Source organism: Phocoena phocoena, chromosome 8 (genome assembly GCF_963924675.1).
Source record: "Phocoena phocoena chromosome 8, mPhoPho1.1, whole genome shotgun sequence".
NCBI lineage: Eukaryota > Metazoa > Chordata > Mammalia > Artiodactyla > Phocoenidae > Phocoena > Phocoena phocoena.
The window spans coordinates 45,400,235-45,420,242 of NC_089226.1; the positions used below are offsets into that span (position 1 = coordinate 45,400,235).

A 20,008-nucleotide genomic window follows, 5' to 3' on the forward strand; every position below is an offset into this window, starting at 1 on the left:
TTCTCTGAGGGCAGTTGTCGGAATTGTGGCAGCTTATGTCATGGCTACAGCCTGGTCATCATGTAATTAACTTCTTCCAGTTGGTGGGGGTTTCCGTGTCTGTAAGACAGCTCACAGGATATGGCTCAGAATATTACCTATAGCACTTAAGGAGGAACTAAAGCTCCTTGACTTTGCTTAATGACTGAACTATTTTTATTTGGTCTCCTTTTGCTGTTTTCCTTCGTTTCTGCATTTTCTCACTTCTCTGATTAAACTTATTCTTTGGTTAAAGTTTTTCCACAAAAGCAGGATGAGGACTTGGGGTGGGGGGGGAGGAAGGACCATAGGGTCCTGCTCTGTTTCAAGGACATTTAATGCAGCCTAGCCTGAATGACAGAATGTATCTTGAGCCCTCAGGTGGGGCATGGCAGGGGCTGTGCCAGGTGCTGGTAAGGAATCACATTGGAAGGATATAGACTGGGAAGAAATCTACAAAAAGAGTGCATACAGGACATAGACAGTGAGAGGGCATATATATAAACTGCTATTACATAGGTGTACTTGGGAGGGGGATGACCTCTTCCTGTCTGACTCAAGGAGATTTATCATTTAGGATTTGCTTTGGCTGCATAGAACAGAAAATGCAACTCACCAAAGGGTTATACCTCATTGTAGTTTTGATTTGCATTTCTCTAATAATTAGTGATGTAGAGCATTTTTTCATGTGCTTTTTGTCCATCTGTCTATCTTCTTTGGAGAAATGTCTATTTCGGTCTTCTGCCCATTTTTGGATTGGGTTGTTTGTTTTTTGGATATTGAGCTGCATGGACTGTTTGTATATTTTGGAGATTAATCCCTTGTCGGTCACTTTGTCTGTAAATATTTTCTCCCATTTTGTTGGTTGTCTTTTCGTTTGTTTGTGGTTTCCTTTTCTGTGCAAAAGCTTTTGAGTTTAATTAGGTCCCATTTGTTTATTTTTGTTTTTATTTTCATTACTCTAGGAGGTGGGTCGAAAAAGATCTTGCTATGATTTATGTCAGAGAGTGTTCTGCCTATGTTTTCCTCTAGGAGTTTTATATCCAGCCTTACGTTTAGGTCTTTAATCCACTTTGAGTTTATTTTGGGGTATGGTGTTAGGGAGTGTTCTAATTTCATTCTTTTACATGTAGCTGTCCAGTTTTCCCAGCACCACTTATTGAAGAGACTGTCTTTTCTCCATTGTATATCCTTGCCTCCTTTGTCATCGATTAGTTGACCATAGGTGTGTAGGTTTATCTCTGGGCTTTCTATCCTGTTCCATTGATCTATTTCTGCTTTTGTGCCAGTACCATATTCAGAATGGCCATCATCAAAAAATCTGCAAACAATAAATGCTGAAGAGGGTATGGAAAAAAGGGAACCCTCCTACAGTGTTGGTGGGAATGTAAATTGATACAGCAACTATGCAGAACATAATGGAGGTTCCTTAAAAAACTAAAAATAGAACTACCATGTGATCCAGGAATCCCACTCCTGGGCATATACCCTGAGAAAATCATAATTCGAAAATATACATGCACCCCAATGTTCATTGCAGCACTATTTACAATAGCCAGGACAAGGAAGCAACTTAAGTGTCCATCGACAGAGGAATGGATAAAGAAGATGTGGTACATATATATGATGTAATATTACTTGGCCATAAAAAAGAATGAAATAATGCCATTTGCAGCAACATGGATGGACCTAGAGATTATCATACTAAGTGAAGTAAGTCTGACAGAAAAGGACAAATATCATATGATATCGCTTATATGTGGGATCTAAAAAAATGGTACAAGTGAACTTATTTACAAAAAGAAACAGAGTTACAGATGTAGAAAACAATCTTATGGTTACTGGGGGGAAAAGGGGGAGTGGGATGAATTGGGAGATTCAGATTGACATATATACACTACTATATATAAAATAGATAACTAATAAGGACCTACTGTATAGCACAGGGAACTCTACTCAATACTCTGTAATGGCCTGTATAAGAAAAGAATCTAAAAAAGAGTGGATATATGTATATGTGTAACTGATTCACTTTGCTGTACAGCAGAAAGTAACACAACAGTGTAAATCAAGTATGCTCCAATAAAAATTTTAAAAGAAAGAAACAAAGTGTTAAATAAGATAGAATGTATTCCTCTCACACATAAAATAAGTTCAGAGGTTGTGAGTGGAGGAGTGCCCCACTGAAGAAGTACTTTATTTTTAATGACGATTGAGCTGGGAATGGTGACAGGTCCAAATAGGGAAGATAGAGTAAGGGAGATATCCTTAGGAAACAGCTGCTTGATGAGATATCAAGAAGGACTGAAATGAACAGGATAGGATGAATGCAAGAGATTCTGGAGGGAAGAATCAGATAATTGGTGTCTGAGTGGAAAAGTAGGGCACAGCAAGAAGGGGAAAAAATGACATCAAGGTTTGGGAGGGCCGCATCTTTGGGGGAAGATAAGTTTCCTTTCAGGCATATGGACCTTGTGGGGAAGGCTTCGATCAGTTTCTTGAGAGCTAAGCCTGGGCTGCTGTGGCAGTCACTCCAGGACAGTGTAGGGACCTCGTGTGAGGTTCTGAAGTGTCAGCCTGATTATGCCGCCCGTGAAGTGGTGCTTTGGTTCTCTCAGGAAGGCACACCTCTCAGCACTGATAAGTGGAATCAGGATGAGAAATGTTTGGCTGGAAAATTACTGAAACCTAAAACACTGATACTCTGTATCAACTGGAGAGACCTAGAAAAAAATCGTTATGATGATTGCTGGGAATCCTCCTCTAAGACCCATTCAGTGCACATTCTTTTTTTTTTTTTTTTTAGTTTTTTTTTTCTTCTTTTGAAAACAATAATGTTACCTGTAAAAATAAAATGTGAAATATAGAAAGGTAGGAAAATATATAATAAAACAAAGCAGTAACTTTATCATCCAGAGATCATCTCTGATAACATATTTCTATATCTTTATGTGTGTGTGTGTATGTTTGTATAATGGAAATTATGTATTTTATGCCAAACTGGGTATATATTTTGTAATTTTTTTTCCAATTTTAAAATGCTGTGAAAAAACATTGTGAATATCTTTCCAGGTAACTCAATATTTTTCTTAAACATCATTTATATAGGTTGTATAATATGCCATCACGTATTTAAAACATTATAATATTTAACCTGATACATATTTAGAAAGTGCCTGTTGTTTTCCAATGATAAGCAACGTTCATGAAGTTAAAGTTTTATAAATCTCTCTCTCTGTAATGATTGATTATCATAAATTCCTACAGATAGAATTTTTAGGTCGAGGGGCACATACATTTTTAAGGTTTTTGATACATATAACCAAATTTCTCTCTAACAGCTTTTTCTTAAATTATAATCCCACCAGGATCATGATAGTGTCTATTTCTTCGCACCCTCATCGCTATTGGATATTTTTAGTATTAAAACATATTTGTCAGTTTAAAAAGTGAAAAATGTCTCATTATTGTTTAACTCTTCTACTTCTGTTACTGTGGAAAATATTGTTTAAATAATAAAATATTATTATTGGCTTTTTGTGTGGTCATTTATTTGTATCCCTGTTCCTTTATCTATTTGGATATTTTAAAATATTTTACAAGAGCTTTTTTTAAATATATATAGTGTATTCTATTTTTGCCTGTCTTAAATGTCAGACATTTAAGCAGAAAAAAATCTTCCCCATTTTGCATTTGCTATTTGTCTTGCTTCTGGTGAGTTTATATATATATGAGTGTGTGTGTGTGTGTGTGTGTGTGTGTGTGTGTGTCTAAAATTCTTTTCCTTTTTATGATTTCTTCCTTTTGCATAATGCTTAAAAATCCTTTGCCCACAATAATATTGAATGGATATTCACCTCTATCTTCTAATAGTACTTTTAGGGAGTAGAAGAAATGCACTAAGGGATCTGAGATAGAATCAGAAGACTCAGGCTGCAGGGATGTTTGGCAATAAGGAGGCAGGAGTCACGTGTGACTGAGTTTCCAGGCTTGGTAGACTTTGCGGAGGGTGGGACCAATGACTAAAACCAGGAATACAGGAAAAGGAACAAGTCTGTTAGGGTAGATAATGACTTCAGCTTTGCACATGTTACATTTGAGATGTCCTCCAGAAAGCCTGGTAGAAATGCCCAAAAGGCAGCTGGAACAAGGGTGTGAAATGCATGAGCGAGGCTGGGGTCTTAAGTACAAATATAGAAATCATCAGCAGACACTTGATAGTAGAACAGCATTTTCTTTTCAGCGCATATCCTGGGCCAAACACTATGCCGTGCACTTCACTGCATTACTTCCTTTAGGCTTCTGACAACTTTAGGAGGTAGAAGTTATTATCCTCATTTTATACACAAGGGGACAGGCTTACAGAAGTTAGATTACTTTACTGAGGTATTACGCCTGGTTAGTGGTGGGCCTCACATGTGAAATCAAATAAGATGGTCTGATTGCTGAGTTTAATCTCTAGCCCGGTTTTCTCTCCTGTCACGGGAGTGGATGAACTCAAGCAGGCAAAGTCGGAGTCCCAAGGGTGGAGAATTGCCCTCTGGAGTGGTGGTCAGCAAGGAAGGGGAGAAGCCAGTGAAGGAATCTGAGAGGGAGATGGAGGGATGGAGGGTCAGGTGTGCACACGCTGACTGACAGTCTAAGCAGAATGCCCACAGTTTGATGACAGGGGCTTATATTTTATGTATTCCTGTAGATAAATGAGACCCCACTCCTGACCCTGACCCTCAGAAAAATCTGTCACAGTGCTTTATGCCGAAAATATTTCTTGATTGGACCCTGATGGTGTGTCAGTAACTTTCCTGAGTTATCCTCCGAGCGAGAGACCGTACCAGTCGCTGTGTCCCCACTTGTTATGAATGAGGGGCTCATTCACGGGAGAATCTCAGTATTATTAAGCGATTGACTTCTCTGAGAGTAACAGCGGTAGACTCCTAGGTTTATACCCTCTACACAGGCTGGGTAAGATCACTCCCACGAACGAATAGCATGCCACTTTTTACTTGTGCTGCCCTTCTCCCTGAGTTGTTGAATGACTGTGAGATATATCCTTGTAACTTTGAATCATACATTTTTCTTTTCCTCCTTTATTAGATATTTCCCTACATACTTAGGACTTTGTAAAATATACAGTCAACCCCTTTTCCTTACAGCCTGAATATTTTTAGCAGTTTAGCAGAAACAAAGCTGGAGTAAATGTCTGGGCCTGGAATTTATCACATGCAAAAGGAATGTGTTAGAGTAGGAAAAGCATAGATTTAGGAATTAGGAGTTATAATTTTCATTCTGTCACTTTTGGGCAAATTATTTAAAGCCGTTGAGCCCCATTTCCTTTATTATAAAGTGGGGATTTATACTAACAGAGTGATTGTGAGGTTTAAATAAATTAGCCAAGATAAGTGGCTTGGAACCCAATACAAGGAAACTGAAATTCTGAGTTCATACAGAATCATTTTGCTCCATGTTCTTCTCAAATGCTTGCCTTTTGCCCATTCCATAGCTCATTTCCACTCATTTCGTGTTAGGTGGGTTAGAAGGAAAATGAGTCCTAACTCACCATGTCTGTCCAATGCAAATCTAATGTGTACATGATTTCAGTTGTTGATAAATCTATTGCTGGCAATGATTTAGGGCATAGTCTGGTTTTCTTGGTTCAGACGAATGGAGGGTTCAGAAACTCCCTTGCAACCATTTTCTGATGATAATCAATAAATATCCTATTACAGCTTTTCTTTCTGGTGAAAAAGTCCAACATCAAAATTCTTGTAGACTGAAATGTACTCATTTCAAGCACTTCCCGTTCAGAATCCATCCTGGCCTCTTTCCAAATAATCTAAAAAGTGTTGTGTACTTCCAGACAACAGCTGCACCTCTGAATCAATACTGGATGTAACTCCCATGGCAAGTTAGCACGGGTTTTAGACAAGCCTACTAGATGAAAGGGGAATTCTTTGAAGATAAGAGAGAAATGAGCCTCAGCCTTAACTTGGCAGAGCTAGTTATTAAAATAGTGATTTAGGAGATTTTTCAAATGCCACTCTTAGTTGTAGATCTCATTTGAGAACTCTAACCCTCTGCTTCAGGTATGAACATTCTTTAGGACAGCCCTGGCTTGTTCCTGTGGTTTGGTGTAATTATTAATAGCGCCCCCATTCACTTTAAAGAATCTTGGTTTTGATGATAAAAATTTACGGTCTCCTCTCACAGGCCTTTTCAGAGTAAAGTCCATCTTTTTGAAGACTGCATTGATCTAAAAAAAATTATCTTACCTGTCCTACAACAGAGTATTTGGCACTCTGTCTTACAGTCATTTAAATATTTCTTCAGAACAATAATTAAGAACTACAAAAGCTAATGAATAACTCCTTATGGCTCTCATTGCTGAAAGCAAATAAGGTAACTTCCTAGGGGCTCACCTTACACAGCTGGTCTGGGAGGGAAACATGAGGATTTCAAGTTTATGTTTGCAAAGCCATTTCCAATGATTTAAATTAGTTTTTCCACTTCATATGTGTGAGTATATGTCCCCACACTGGACAAAAAGGAAACGGAGTCTTAGAGAAATCCGACTCTGCTGTCTGGAGTACCATTCATCCTTGAATTCTGAGCCTTTGTGGTCTCATTCCCCCTTTAGAGACTCGGGTCACCTGCCTTCCTGTTCTTCAGGAGAGGGTGTGCTGTGGTTTAGCAATTTGAGGGTAGTAAGATTGTCAAAACATCCCCGGAGATGCTTTTAGAGTTACTGCGGAAAGCAGGTTTCCATGGTGCAGGGCGGCTGCTGGGAGGAGTAGCCACATGGCACAAACCCAGGTCCTTTCTCTCTGGAGAGAAGGAGGGCCGGCTTGTCAGGATAAAGCCGGGCATCCTTGCGGACAGTCTGAGGCAGATGGAGTCGCAGGCTGAGACAAATGGGTTCTTATGAAGCCTCATAATCTGGGAGTACACGGAGGACAGAAAGACAAGGATGGTCTACCTGTTAGCTAATGCCCTTTTCATCTAAAGAAGCTCTAGCCTGAATCTAGTTTATATTCTGTTCCCACCTACCTGCCTTCCTGTTTGCAACCTAGCTCTGAGTAAAGGAAATAAGTTCAAAGCAAAGCAAGGGAGCACAGAAAGGTTTGCCCTCCAAAAACATGAGCTTGGAGAGCCCTTATCTTGGGGAGAAAATATACAGCAGCTGAGGAGAGAAGAGAGCCATGAAACCAGAAAGGAACTATGGCATAATGTTTGCTTTGAAATGGCCCTTCCACAGCCTTTCTCCCAAATCTCCTTAAGTGGGGCTGGTGGGGGGATGGAGTGCAGGATAGAAAACTCCACCTCTCGGGTAATGGTGCCATGGTGGAGGTAATTAGAAGGCTGGGGTATCACTCTTGCCGGAAGATGTCTAGAAGACCCAGAATTCTGAAATTTTAAAGTCAGAAGTACTCCCCAGAGATCTTGCAACCCAACTCCCTCATTTTACTTAGAGTCTTTCAGGATTTTACTGAACTGCTAGCCTGGGGTACTCACCAAGCTGCTTCAGTCTACAACATTTAAGAATTATAAACCGAGAGTCATTTCTTCCCACTGTGAAGCATGGTCATGAGACCTAAATGAGTGACTCTGGAAACGAACTGCAGTGCTTCCTGCATAGCCAGGGAGCTCACTCACCATGCTTGGCGACTGTCCCCAGAGAGGCGGTGAAGGAAAGCTGAAACTTTAGGACCCGGTCCTTAATTTTGCATTCTTTTGCTTAAAGAGTCCCCTCCCCTCAAGTGTATAAGCTTCAGGTCCCAGAAAATCTGAATTTTGGTCTGCCTGCCCCACACAGTAAATCTAAACATCTGATGCTCCAACAGGCTCCTGATCAGAAGACGAGACCAGGTGAGAGAGGATGACTCAGCTGGATTGGCTGGGGAAACATGCTGGGGCCTGTGAAGAAGTTGGATCAGGCATAGCGTGGAGAGCTGGCTCACATGATGTCTCAAACTTCCACCCCCTCCTTGCTTCAACCACCATTAGCTTCTTTGCTTTCCTTTCTTTGTTTCTTTCTTTGTTTCTTTTTTTTGTTAACTTGTGAAAGCTTTACTGTTTTAAATTAATTTTTAAAAACAGACCCAATCTCTAATCAACGTACAATGAATGATCTAGTTTTTCCATTTTGGGGGGTCAATTTTGTTAGTTGTGTTTTTCAAGGAATTTGCCCATGTTGCTTAAATTTCCAAATTTATTCACAGAAAGCTGTTCATAATATATTTTCATTATTTTTTTTATGTCTATAAGAACTGATACTGACAATTTGTGTTTTCTCAAATTAGTTCTTGATCAGTGTACTAGGTGTTTGTCAATTTGTTATTTTTTACAAGGAACCACTTTTTGGCTTTGATGATTTTCTTTTTTATATTTGCTTTTAATGCCATTGTTTTGTACTCTCATCTTTATTTTTTTATTTTATTCTACTGTTAAAAATATTAGCTTCTTGCCCAGACCAAACTTGTCTTTCAGATCTACAGAACCAGAATTTTAGATCTGGTGGGGTCTTATTTTGCCATCACCCCTAGTTTTTTGCAGGCTCTCAAAATGGCTTAGGCACCTCAGGTTCCTGATCCACCCACCTGCTCCCATTCATGAAGCCTCAGTGTTGGCCAATGCTCTAAGCAGACAGACTACGTGGTCCACTTATTAGATATAACCTGCCTGGTGTGTCCCTGTGTGGGTAGAAATCAACTAATATATTACAAATTGTGTTTATTTTTCAGTTGTCTGTCTCTACTCACAAGAAGGTAATGCTTTTGAGACTAGGAATCTCTGTGTTATTCCTTATCATCCCAAGCACGAATATATATCTGTTAAAAGAATAAATGGGAAAAAAACCAAAACAAAACTCTTTCATACTGAAAGATTTAAGTCTGAATCTGGCTTTCTCCTCACTGGCTGTTTGACCCTAGGTACATTACTTAAAATGTCTAGGCCTTGGTTTCCTCATTTGTAAAATGGGAAGAATAATGGTATCTATTTGTTTTTTTTTTTTGCGGTACGCGCGCCTCTCACTGTTGTGGCTTCTCCCGTTGCGCAGCACAGGCTCCGGACGCGCAGGCTCAGCGGCCATGGCTCACGTGCCCAGCCGCTCCGCGGCACGTGGGAGCCTCTCGGACCGGGGCACGAACCCGCGTCCCCCGCATTAGCGAGCAGACTCTCAACCACTGTGCCACCAGGGAAGCCCACAATGGTATCTATTTTTAAGACTGCTGGGTCGATTAGGTGACATATGTATAAAACCTGGCACATAGCAAGTGCTGGATAGATGCTTGCTAGTATTACTACCACGTAAAATAATCTGACTAGTTGTTTAAATTGTCTTTCAGTGCTGCTCAGAGCTTTTAGGATAGGAGAGGTGGAGGCTAAAAGCATGGATGCCCTCAGCATTTACAGCCCAATTATCTTCCTGGTTAGACGATTACTAGTTGAATAGGTGTGAAGGTGCTCAGTGTTCACACCCGCAGGCTGCTGACAGGTCAGGATTACCATTACCAGATCGCCAAGGAAGAAAGGAGGCTGGGGCAGCTGAAATGACTTGCACAAGGTCACTCACCTCGAAAACCAGGGCGTGCCGGACCCAAAACCAGCTGTATGCCTCTTGAAATTGTAGTACCTGCTGCCTTGCCTCCACGCTCTCTCTGCCATATGGGATGGTGGCGGGGCCCATGACCTCAAGAGCCCTGTGTTCAGCCAGGCTTTTTACTACCGTCTCGGCAATTCACTTAATTTTTTTGACGCTCTCGCTTGCAAAACTTGGAAAATAAAAACCACACCTCCAAGCTTTGTGGCCAAGATCACAGGCGAGAAAAGCACTTCGGAAACTGTAAAGTGCTGTACGAATAACCTCTGCAAAAGGCATTTGCCTTGAGGCCCCCTAACTTATCGGGCCCGGGAGGCGCTCGGGTCTCCACCCCTCTCCAAGGCCGCGCGGCGCGGGGTAGGAAGGAGGATTAACCCCTGGGCTCCTGTCTGGGCGTTTCTCCAGGCGGCCGCGGAGGAGTTCCGCCCCTCGCCCCGTCCAGTCCCGCCCCGCCGCCTCCGCGCTCTCTCGCCCGCACTCGCGCTCCGCTAGTCTCTCCCGCCCAAGGCCCAGCTGCGCTTCCCCGGCCCGCACTGCAAAGCAAGGCGCGGCTGGCGGGCCGCCAGGATGCAGGTCCCGCACAAGGAGCACCTGTACAAGCTGTTGGTGATCGGCGACCTGGGCGTGGGCAAGACCAGCATCATCAAGCGCTACGTGCACCAGAACTTCTCCTCACACTACCGGGCCACCATCGGCGTGGACTTCGCGCTCAAGGTGCTCCACTGGGACCCGGAGACCGTGGTTCGCCTGCAGCTCTGGGACATCGCAGGTGAGCAGCGGGGGAGGGGATCGGGGGCGGGAGCGCTTCGCAGCGGGTCTCCAGTCGCTGGGCAGCGGCTTGCGGCCAAGTGGGAGACCCAGATCTCCTGGGCGCTGCGCCGCAAGAGAATTTTCCCGGTGGGCTGGAAACTTGGTGTCAAAGAAAACAGTTTCTCTCTCGCGCGCAGAAATTTCAAGTGCATTCACTGGAGCTTTGGGGCTGTTGCTTTATCTCCCTCCCACAGCCTCCCCTGGGATCTCTCGCCCCAGCGCGGGCCTCCCGGGGGACCCAGAGGGAGAATACCCGGAGTTGCATTCAATTCTTGGTCTCCAGCTCATTTTCCGGGCACGGGCAGTCCCGCCGGTGACGCGGCCCTGAGTGTCCTGCCCACCCTTCTGTGCTTGGGCCATCGACGGGAAGCCCCTAGACCGGTTCACAGCGGGAAACAGGAGAGTTCCAGGCTAGAGGAGTTTACCAATTCCAGTTTCCAACCTCTCACTGCATTCCAACTTTTGCTACCCCCCTTTTCTACCCTTCAATCAAGCAAGTTGGACGTTCTCTGCTTTGAGAAAGCCGAGGAACTTTCTGTGTATGTATTGGGGGTAAAGTATTATTTCTCTCTCTCTTTCTTTCTGTCTCTTTGTCTGTCTGTCCCTCTCTCTCTCTCTCTGGCTCTCTGTCATCTATGAAAAGGAGACTGAGTATTATTTTAGGGCCATTTTTGTCTAAGGGTCTATGACATTAGCCACAGATTTCTTGATTTGTCCCTAAAGTTTTCACTGAGAGGTCTGGAAAATGAGAAGCATCTTTACAATGTTTGAAATCAGAATTTGATTCCTAGGGTTTGTACCAGAAGTTAGGCCTTCAGTCTAAGCTTGGGGTATAAAGAGTGAGTCCTTGGACAGAGGCTGTTGGCAACCTGGGCATGTCCAACCCCTCATTACAGTTACCGGCCCTGCCACTCACTTAACCTGCTCAGTGGCTCCAGAGAAGTCCCTTCAGCTCAGCTGCATCCCTGTTAAGTTGGAGAGTGGTTGGACAATGACATCTTAGGACCCTTCCTGCTCAGAAGTTTTAAGGTCCTCTGGGATTCCCTGTGAACCCCTTCAAATAGTCTGCTTCACTTCTGTCTATTTCATAGTCTGTGGCACTAGGAACCTTTATAAGTGCTGGACCCAAACTGACCGCTTCTCTTGCAGAAAACAGGTTCACTTTAGCTGGTGCGTTTGACTGGAAACTCTTTATCATGGCCTGAAGCGAGAACAAATGTGGAAATTTTTCAAAAAGGCGTTTCTGGTTCTGGGGACTCTAGTGCCTCTTTAATCATGAGCTTCCAGGTCTTCTGATAAAACTCTTGGCATCTGAACAGATTCATGCCTTTGGTGTCATTTTTAGCAGCTCTAGTAGCACAGGGGTTATCAGAGACCAGAAGGTGTCATTGGCCACTATCTGATTGGGCTTTATACCTAGAAAATCCTCTATGAGTCTGTGCACTTCGTTGCTGCTTGTTTCAGTGTCTGACAACTCTTTCGGCTGCATCAAAGTCTCTAGGACCGAGGTTTAGAATTAGCTTACTGTTTGAAGGGGATGTAGCTGTAATTTAGATTTTTATGTGAAAAGCAAATAATGATGTGACCTCAGACATGTTACATAATGTCTGTGGGTCTCAGTGTCATCACCTAACAGGGACAATAGTAGGGTATAAAGATGAAGAGCCTAAATTCCAGAGTCGAACTGCTTCTGTCTGGATCCCTGTTTTACCCCATGTGTCCTGGGCGATTTTAGGCAAGTTCCCTAACTTCCTGGTGTCAGTTTCCTTGTCTGTAAATAGACAGAATGCTTTCTCTCAACAAAGGAGCAAACAAGAGATGAACAGCCAGCAAATGCTCGCTAAACCCCTTAGTACTTACTACCTAGGAGAGCTGCATGGATTGTTGTTACACGAGCTACCAATTTTTTTGAACATGTATAAATGCTAGGCAAGAAGGACGTGATATAAATGTGCTCATTAAACCTTATTAAATGATAATTCCTGGTAAACAATGAGCACATATAATCTATTCCAAACATCCAGCACTATTTTTCAGCTTTGTCCATATTACAACATGCTGTCTTGAGCAATTTCATTCCCAAGGTTCGAAATACCTCCTGAGTCATGAGTCAGTTCTGAGGTGGCCATGGAGGCTATAGTCGCAGAAGTCTGTATAAGTAAGAAATCTGTGGAGCCTTGGAAAGTTAGTCCTACAGATACAGTGGCGTGTACCATCTCTGTAGGGAAGCTTCGTTTTCCCGGAGCTCTGATGTTCAGTGCTAACCTGTCTTTGGCAGCTTCCAGCCCAAAGGCCCTGTGGGCTGAGTTAGAAGTTGGGCAGCAGGCAAAGCTGGTTGGGGGGAAGTTGGGCCATTGCGGGAAAGGGTGACTGGAGCGCAGTACTGACATGTTTCAAGCTGCATAGCTGGTCCTGTGAGGAGTGAGTTCATAGGGAATCCAGCCTCAACTTCCCAGCCAGACTTCAGTCAGCTAAGTGTATCTTATAGCACCTTCAGATCAGCCTGTCTGTCCAACCTCGGGGAATGCTTCTCTGTCTCCTTCGTGCTCACTTCTGGTGTGTGTCTGAAAAGAACAGGTCGTGAAAGCTGGGGGACTCGCGTTGAGATTGCCGGGAGTGTGGATGAGGTAGAGGGGACATGCCCTGTCTTGATAGGGTATCACATCCATCTGTTGGAGAGGGAATTTTTGCTCAATTAGACTTTTAATATCCATTTGGTTAAATGCCAAGTGGGGTCCTATTTGTTCAGCTAATTCCCATGATGTGTGTCTTGTGGCCACTTAGACGGGCCAGTCTGCCCCTGAAAAAAACTCCAAGAAGTACTTTTCAGGGCTTGTGAAGTAGACCTTTTTTTTTTTTTTAAACACCTTTATTGGAGTATAATTGCTTTAAAATGGTGTGTTAGTTTCTGCTTTATAACAAAGTGAATCAGCTACATGTATACATATATCCCCATATCTCTTCCCTCTTGCGGCTCCCTCCCACCCTCCCTACCCACCCCTCTACTTGGACATAAGTACCGAGCTGATCTCCCTGTGCTGTGCGGCTGCTTCCCACTAGCTACCTATTTTACATTTGGTAGTATATATAAGCCCATGCCACTCTCTCACTTCATCCAAGCTTACCCTTCCCCCTCCCCAAGGACTTGTGAAGTAGACCTTTAAACCAGCGTGATGAATCCCACAAACCCCATAGGGGACAGCAGTTGCCCTGTATCCCAGTGATTCTACCGTAGAGGAGCAGCTGAGTTAGCTCTGGGTTCAGAAACTCTTGATAGAGTTAGAGAAGTTAAGTCACTTTGCCCAAGGCCACCCAACTAATAAGTGGAAGAGCTGGCTTTGAAGCAGGTCTGTCTGATTTGGAATCAAGCCATGCTCTATAACCAAAGGCCTGTGAGTGCCTGGTGCAGAGGTGGCCCACTGGGGTGATGCTTTCTTCCTTTTTAATGGCACTGCTTCTTTAGTAGATAGATTATTCTTGCCTTCTCTCTCCTATTTCTAACATGTTTTTGGATGTTAATCAGTACCACTGTGCAGAGAGTGGAAGGAACTGGAATGAAAATCTATTTCTGAAAATTTGATTCTTGGTTATAGGGTTTTTTCACTTTATAGAATTATCAAAAAAAAAGAAAGAAAAGTTCACACTTGAGACTCTCCTTTCCTGCTCCTCTCCAAATCCTGATGCTGTGATTACTCCATTAGCACTTTCAAAGAGAACTACACAATTTTGTCTAGAACTCTTGATGTGATTTGGGAACTGGCAACAGGAATTAGGACAGTGATAGTAATAGTAGCTAACATCTTTTAGGCATTTATTCTTACAATTATCTGTGCATATTTAATTTTTAATTTTCCAGTAAAATAGTTGGTTAAATGGTAGTGCTGGAATTTAAAACATGGCCATTGAATCCAGCACCCAGGTTCCTAACAGCTTTGCTCTACTTCCCACAATTTAAAAATAGAATATTTTAGAATACTAATTAGAATACTAATAAACGTATTATTACTTATTCTATCCATAAATTGTGGATATTCTAAAACTGGAATACTTGACATTGGGCAAATCATGAAACCCTGCTGGATCTGAGTTGCTCCATCTTTAAAATGGCAACTGTTTCATTTTCCTGTGATATCACATATTCATGCTGTGTTATCTCTTGCAGTCTCTATCAGCTTTAATATAGTCTTACTGTGCCCAGTTAGTACGTGGCAGCTTATTCCAACTTCTTTACTTACTAGCTTTGTGACTTGTGCAAGTTACTTAACTTCTATTCCTTGGTTTCCTGTCAAAAAACTGGGGACAACAGCAGAATCTGAATCTTAGCGTTACAAGAATGAAATGAGTTAATTCATATAAAGCTGTGCCCGACACATTCGGAATGTTAGCTATTACTCTTGTTTTAATCGCTATTACAAACTACTTTCACATACATTTTCCTGCTTGATCTTTCCAACGTTGCTGAGGATATTGACAGAGCAGGTAGTGTTAAGCCTATTTTGTGTGAGATCAAGAATCAGAGACCCAAGGTCACAAGAGCTCGCACGTGACGGAGGAGAATAGGAACAGCAGGTCTGTTTAACTTCATCTTTTATGCATATATATGAGAGAAATGACCAGGTCTGTTGGTCATCAGAAAACCTGATGCTAGACTTAACAAATACAGTAGAAAATAAATTAAGTTGGCAGGTAATTTAGAGAATGCTTCTTCCCCATGTGAAAGTTTCACTGCAAGACTCTCCTAAATAATAAATTCCCCTATATAGCTAAAACAAGATCCAGAAAAATATTTCCCTGCAGGGCACATCTATACTAACTTTCCCCACCTAAGCTGTGTGACAAAGAAGCATTGGAGGACATTAATTATCCAACAGGCAGAGTGACAGCGGGGGGTAGCCCGGGTCTAGAGTCAGAAGCCTGGAGACGCTGACTGCCCACACCAGTGGCCGTGAGATTCATCTGGGTCACACTGGTGTGTTGTTTCAGTGTCTGTAAAGTGCTTCCACATTGTGAAATTCAACTGAGGGAAGGGATTGGACTTGAGCATCTCTTCAATATCTGTTTCTAAAAGACTAATTCTCCAGGAAGTGTTAGAAGTGTTTTAAATATCCACGTAATTAGATCTAAAAATGTAGAAAGAGCTAAATTTGGCAAACACTGTGTCAGGCCCAAAAGTAAAAATGCATGGCAAGTCTGGGCCACTTTCTGGTGGGCACTTTATTGCCTTGTTTCTAGCCTGGCTAATTATAGATTTTCTAAATACCGTGTGGATTAACATGCTATGTGCTTACAAGTAAATAGTATGTACACTGAACAAAACAGTGAACTTTCAAAGTGAGGTGAATGATGGGTGGGCAACACACCTCAGGGCTTCTTGCAGGGAGGTCATTAGAATCTCCATGTGTCAGAGACACAGGGGCATTAGGCCTGTGGGACAAGTCCCCTCATCTAGGCTTTAGAGGACTAGTTCCTCTAGACAAGAGGGCACATAGCAGCCTGACCAAGGAAAGCTAAGTCATTTGAGAGAAGGAGGGAATGCAGGGAACACCTCCTGTGTGTGTGGTTGGTTTCTTGAGCAGATGTGTATATTAAATGCCTGGTATGTGTTAGGCACTGTGCTAGGTGAGGGGAAAACAAAGAAGGCTAAAGAACTGAACAAGACTTGATTCCTGACCTCAAAAAGTTCACGGTTTAGTGGGCACGACAGCACAGAAGCAAATCATTGTAACGGTGAGTAAAGTGTACTGATATCGGTAACTCCAAAATACTCTGGTGATGCAGACGGGGTCCTGTCCACACCACATCCATCCGTTCTCTGAGCAGGTTGAACAAAGCCTCTAGCTAGTGTGATATTTCCTGTGTTCTTACCTAGCACAAGTTACTCCCTGTGAGGGACTTCAGGGCCACATGACGTGAGACAGAAGTTCATCCTCTGGCCCTTTTTAATTCTGTCTCCTTCTCCTGGGGAGCTCATGCATTCCCGAGGCTTTAAACTCTATGCTTATAACTACAAAACTGTGCTTATAACCTTGCCTTCTCACAAGCTTCAGGCCTACAATTTCGTCTTCCTGTTGGACATCGTCTTTATGATATCTCATATATATTGCAAGATCAGTATGTCATAGCCAAGTTGCATTAAAAAAACAAGATGGTTGGTTTTTTCTCTTAATAAAGTAATATATGCTCAATGTAGCAAAAATGGAAAGTGCAAAAGAAAACAACAATACAACAACAAAGGAATACAAGCAGAGAATATCTACCATCACACCATCACCCCCTTTTTTTTTTTTTTGCGGCAGGCGGGCCTCTCACTGTTGTGGCCTCTCCCATTGTGGAGCACAGGCTCCGGACGCGCAGGCTCAGTGGCCATGGCTCACGGGCCCAGCCGCTCCGCGGCACGTGGGATCCTCCCAGACCGGGGCATGAACCCGTGTCCCCTGCATTGGCAGGCGGACTCTCAACCACTGTGCCACCAGGGAAGCCCCCATCACCCCTTTTAATGAAAGTAGTAAATGATGCTATTTGTAAACCTCAACTAGACATATCTTTCCACATACTGGTCTTCCTAGTTTATGTGAACTATACTACTTTTTACCCAGTCACTCAGACTTGAAACCTCTGCCGTCTTTTCTCCTTGTCTTTTGAGCCACACATGCTATCAATCTCCATGTCAGTTAGTGATTATGCCTCTCCTGTCACAGCCTTAGACCAGGGACAGCACTATTATTATGTACCTGTTTTGCTGTCATAGCCACCTGGCTAGTTCTAGTTTCTTCCTCCAACAGTTCTTATGTGTGCTAAGGTCAAGTTTATCTTCCCAGAACATCACTTTGGTGGTTCCCCATTGCCAATAGATTATAAACATCATGGTGGAAAGAATTAAAGTGGTTGGGATGAGGTGATTGGAGGGATGGTGACTAGAAGGAAGATAGATTCTAAGTTGTAGAGCTATAGAGGGAGGAGTTCATGGGCTCCTAGAAAGAAGGAGTAAATGGAGCCCTTGAGGCCCACCCAGGTCAAAAGGAAACCCAGGATCTGTTTCATTCTGGCTTTGTCAGAACACAGGTACTCTCACTGAGGGTCAAAATGGTACTTAAATATTTTGTTCTATTTTACTGCATTTCATTTAAAAGTCTTTTTATTTTTAATTTATTTTAATTTTTTAAATTTTATAGCATCTTTATTGGAGTATAATTGCTTTACAATGGTATGCTAGTTTCTGCTGTATAACAAAGTGAATCAGTTATATGTATACATATACCCCCATATCCCCTCTCTCTGTGTCTCCCTCCCACCTTCCCTATCCCACCCCTCTAGGTGGCCACAAAGCACCGAACTGACCTCCCTGTGAGATGCAGCTGCTTCCCACTAGCTATCTATTTGACATTTGGTAGTGTATATATGTCCATGCCACTCTCTCACTTTGTCCCAGCTTCCCCTTACCCCTCCCCGTGTCCTCAAGTCCATTCTCTATGTCTTGCGTCTTTATTCCTGTCCTGGCCCTAGGTTCTTCAGAACCTTTTTTTTTTTTTAAGATTCCATATATATGTGTTAGCATACGGTATTTGTTTTTCTCTTTCTGACTTACTTCACTCTGTATGACAGACTCTAAGTCCATCCACCTCACTATAAATAACTCAGTTTCGTTTATATTATGGCTGAGTAATATCCCATTGTATATATGTGCCACATCTTCTTTATCCATTCATCTGTCGATGGACACTTAGGTTGCTTCCATGTCCTGGCTATTGTAAATAGTGCTGCAATGAACATTTTGGTACATGACTCTTTTTGAATTATGGTTTTCTCAGGGTATATGCCCAGTAGTGGGATTGCTGGGTCATATGGTAATTCTATTTGTAGTTTTTTAAGCAAACTCCATACTGTTTTCCAAAGTGGCTGTATCAATTTACATTCCCACCAACAGTGCAAGAGGGTTCCCTTTTCTCCACACCCTCTCCAGCATTTATTGTCTGTAGATTGTTTGATGATGGCCATTCTGACCTGTGTGAGATGATATCTCATTGTAGTTTTGATTTGCATCTCTCTAATGATTAGTGATGTTGAGCATCCTTTCATGTGTTTGTTGGCAGTCTGTATGTCTTCTTTGGAGAAATGTGTATTTAGGTCTTCTGCCCATTTTTGGATTGGGTTTTTTTTTTTTTTTAATATTGAGCTGCATGAGCTGCTTGTGTAGTTTGGAGATTAATCCTTTGTCGGTTGGTTCGTTTGCAAATATTTTCTCCCCTTCTTGGGGTTGTCTGAAAGTCATTTTAAAACCTCAGGATTTGAGAGTTGTAAGATCTTGCCTGGGGAAATTTATTCATTCAGCTGATAGGCATAGGGCTTTAGGGGGGAATGAAATGGGCATTGGTATGGAGTCTGATATTCTGGTAGAGCATAAAGATATTTAAAGATAATCATGGAGATAATTATTGACTGTTTTGATAAGTGCCCTGAAGGAGAAATGTCAGGTGCTGAAGAAGGTCAAAACGTGGCATCTGCCATAGCCATGGTGTGGAGGTGAGGGGACGTGGTGAGGGCTGTGGGTAGTCCGGCATTGCCGGAGATTACAATGTAAGGAGGGAGGTGGTGAGAGGGAACGGCAGTCAAATTAGGAGAGGATGTATTTGCTAAGCCAATGGTTAAGAGTGATAGTTCCTTACATTTATCAATTTATCAAAGTAAACTTTGCAGTTTAAACAGCACAATGATCCTGCCAAATGGGTCATATTATTTCCAGTTTTATAGGTGAGGAAACTGGGCCAAGGGTAAGTAGAACATGGTGCCTGGTACATTATAGTTGCTCAGTAAAAGTGGTTTGGTGTTAAATAGCCAGTGGGGTTGGACCTTAGAGTCATTGCTCACCTGAACGCATTTTGAAGAGAGTTGTCTTGTGGTAGGTTTAGAGCCCGATTGCTCCCTCTTCTGAGAATTCGCTTTGGGAAGCCCTGCTTTCAAACCATTGAGAACCCTTTTTATTATTTTACTCTCTTTGATTCTGGGAGGGATATTCCCAGATGGATATGGTGGCTCCTGGGGTGGAATTTGGGTTTATTCTATCAAGGAAAGATCCTCACCTTCTAGGTGGGTATACTAGAGTAGTCTCCATCAACTTGGCAAAGTCAAGTCTGAGACTCTAGCCTGGGGTTCCAAATTATTGAGTTCCCCTATTTTTTTTCAGCTGTTCAAGAGCTTCATTGAGAAGTTATGTTATCTTAAACTATTCATTGAAAATAACTCAGGTTTTTGTTTTTTTTTTTTTTTTTTTTCCGGTACGCAGGCCTCTCACTGCTGTGGCCTCTCCCGTTGCGGAGCACAGGCTCCGGATGCGCAGGCTCAGCGGCCATGGCTCACGGGCCCAGCCACTGAGCGGCATGTGGGATCTTCCCGGACCGGGGCATGAACCCGTGTCCCCTGCATCGGCAGGCGGACTCTCAACCACTGCACCACCAGGGAAGCCCTAACTCAGGTTTTAAATTTCACCATTCCCCACTCCCTTTAGTTTTCCATTCTTACATATTAATCAAATCCTGTCTTTTCTACCTTGACAAATAACTCTATCTTATCCCTCCTTTCAGTAGC

The 20,008-nt window shown here is 42.7% G+C and overlaps 1 protein-coding gene across 1 annotated transcript in view; it reads left to right on the plus strand.

Moving 5' to 3' along the window:
• The first annotated feature begins 10,183 nt into the window (after positions 1–10,183).
• The window catches only part of RAB38 (RAB38, member RAS oncogene family), a 68,957-nt gene continuing 59,132 nt past the window's right edge, over positions 10,184–20,008 (plus strand). The window contains exon 1 of the mRNA XM_065882964.1: positions 10,184–10,385. Coding sequence (XP_065739036.1) covers positions 10,184–10,385 — 202 coding nt within the window. The remainder of the gene's footprint in view (positions 10,386–20,008) is intronic.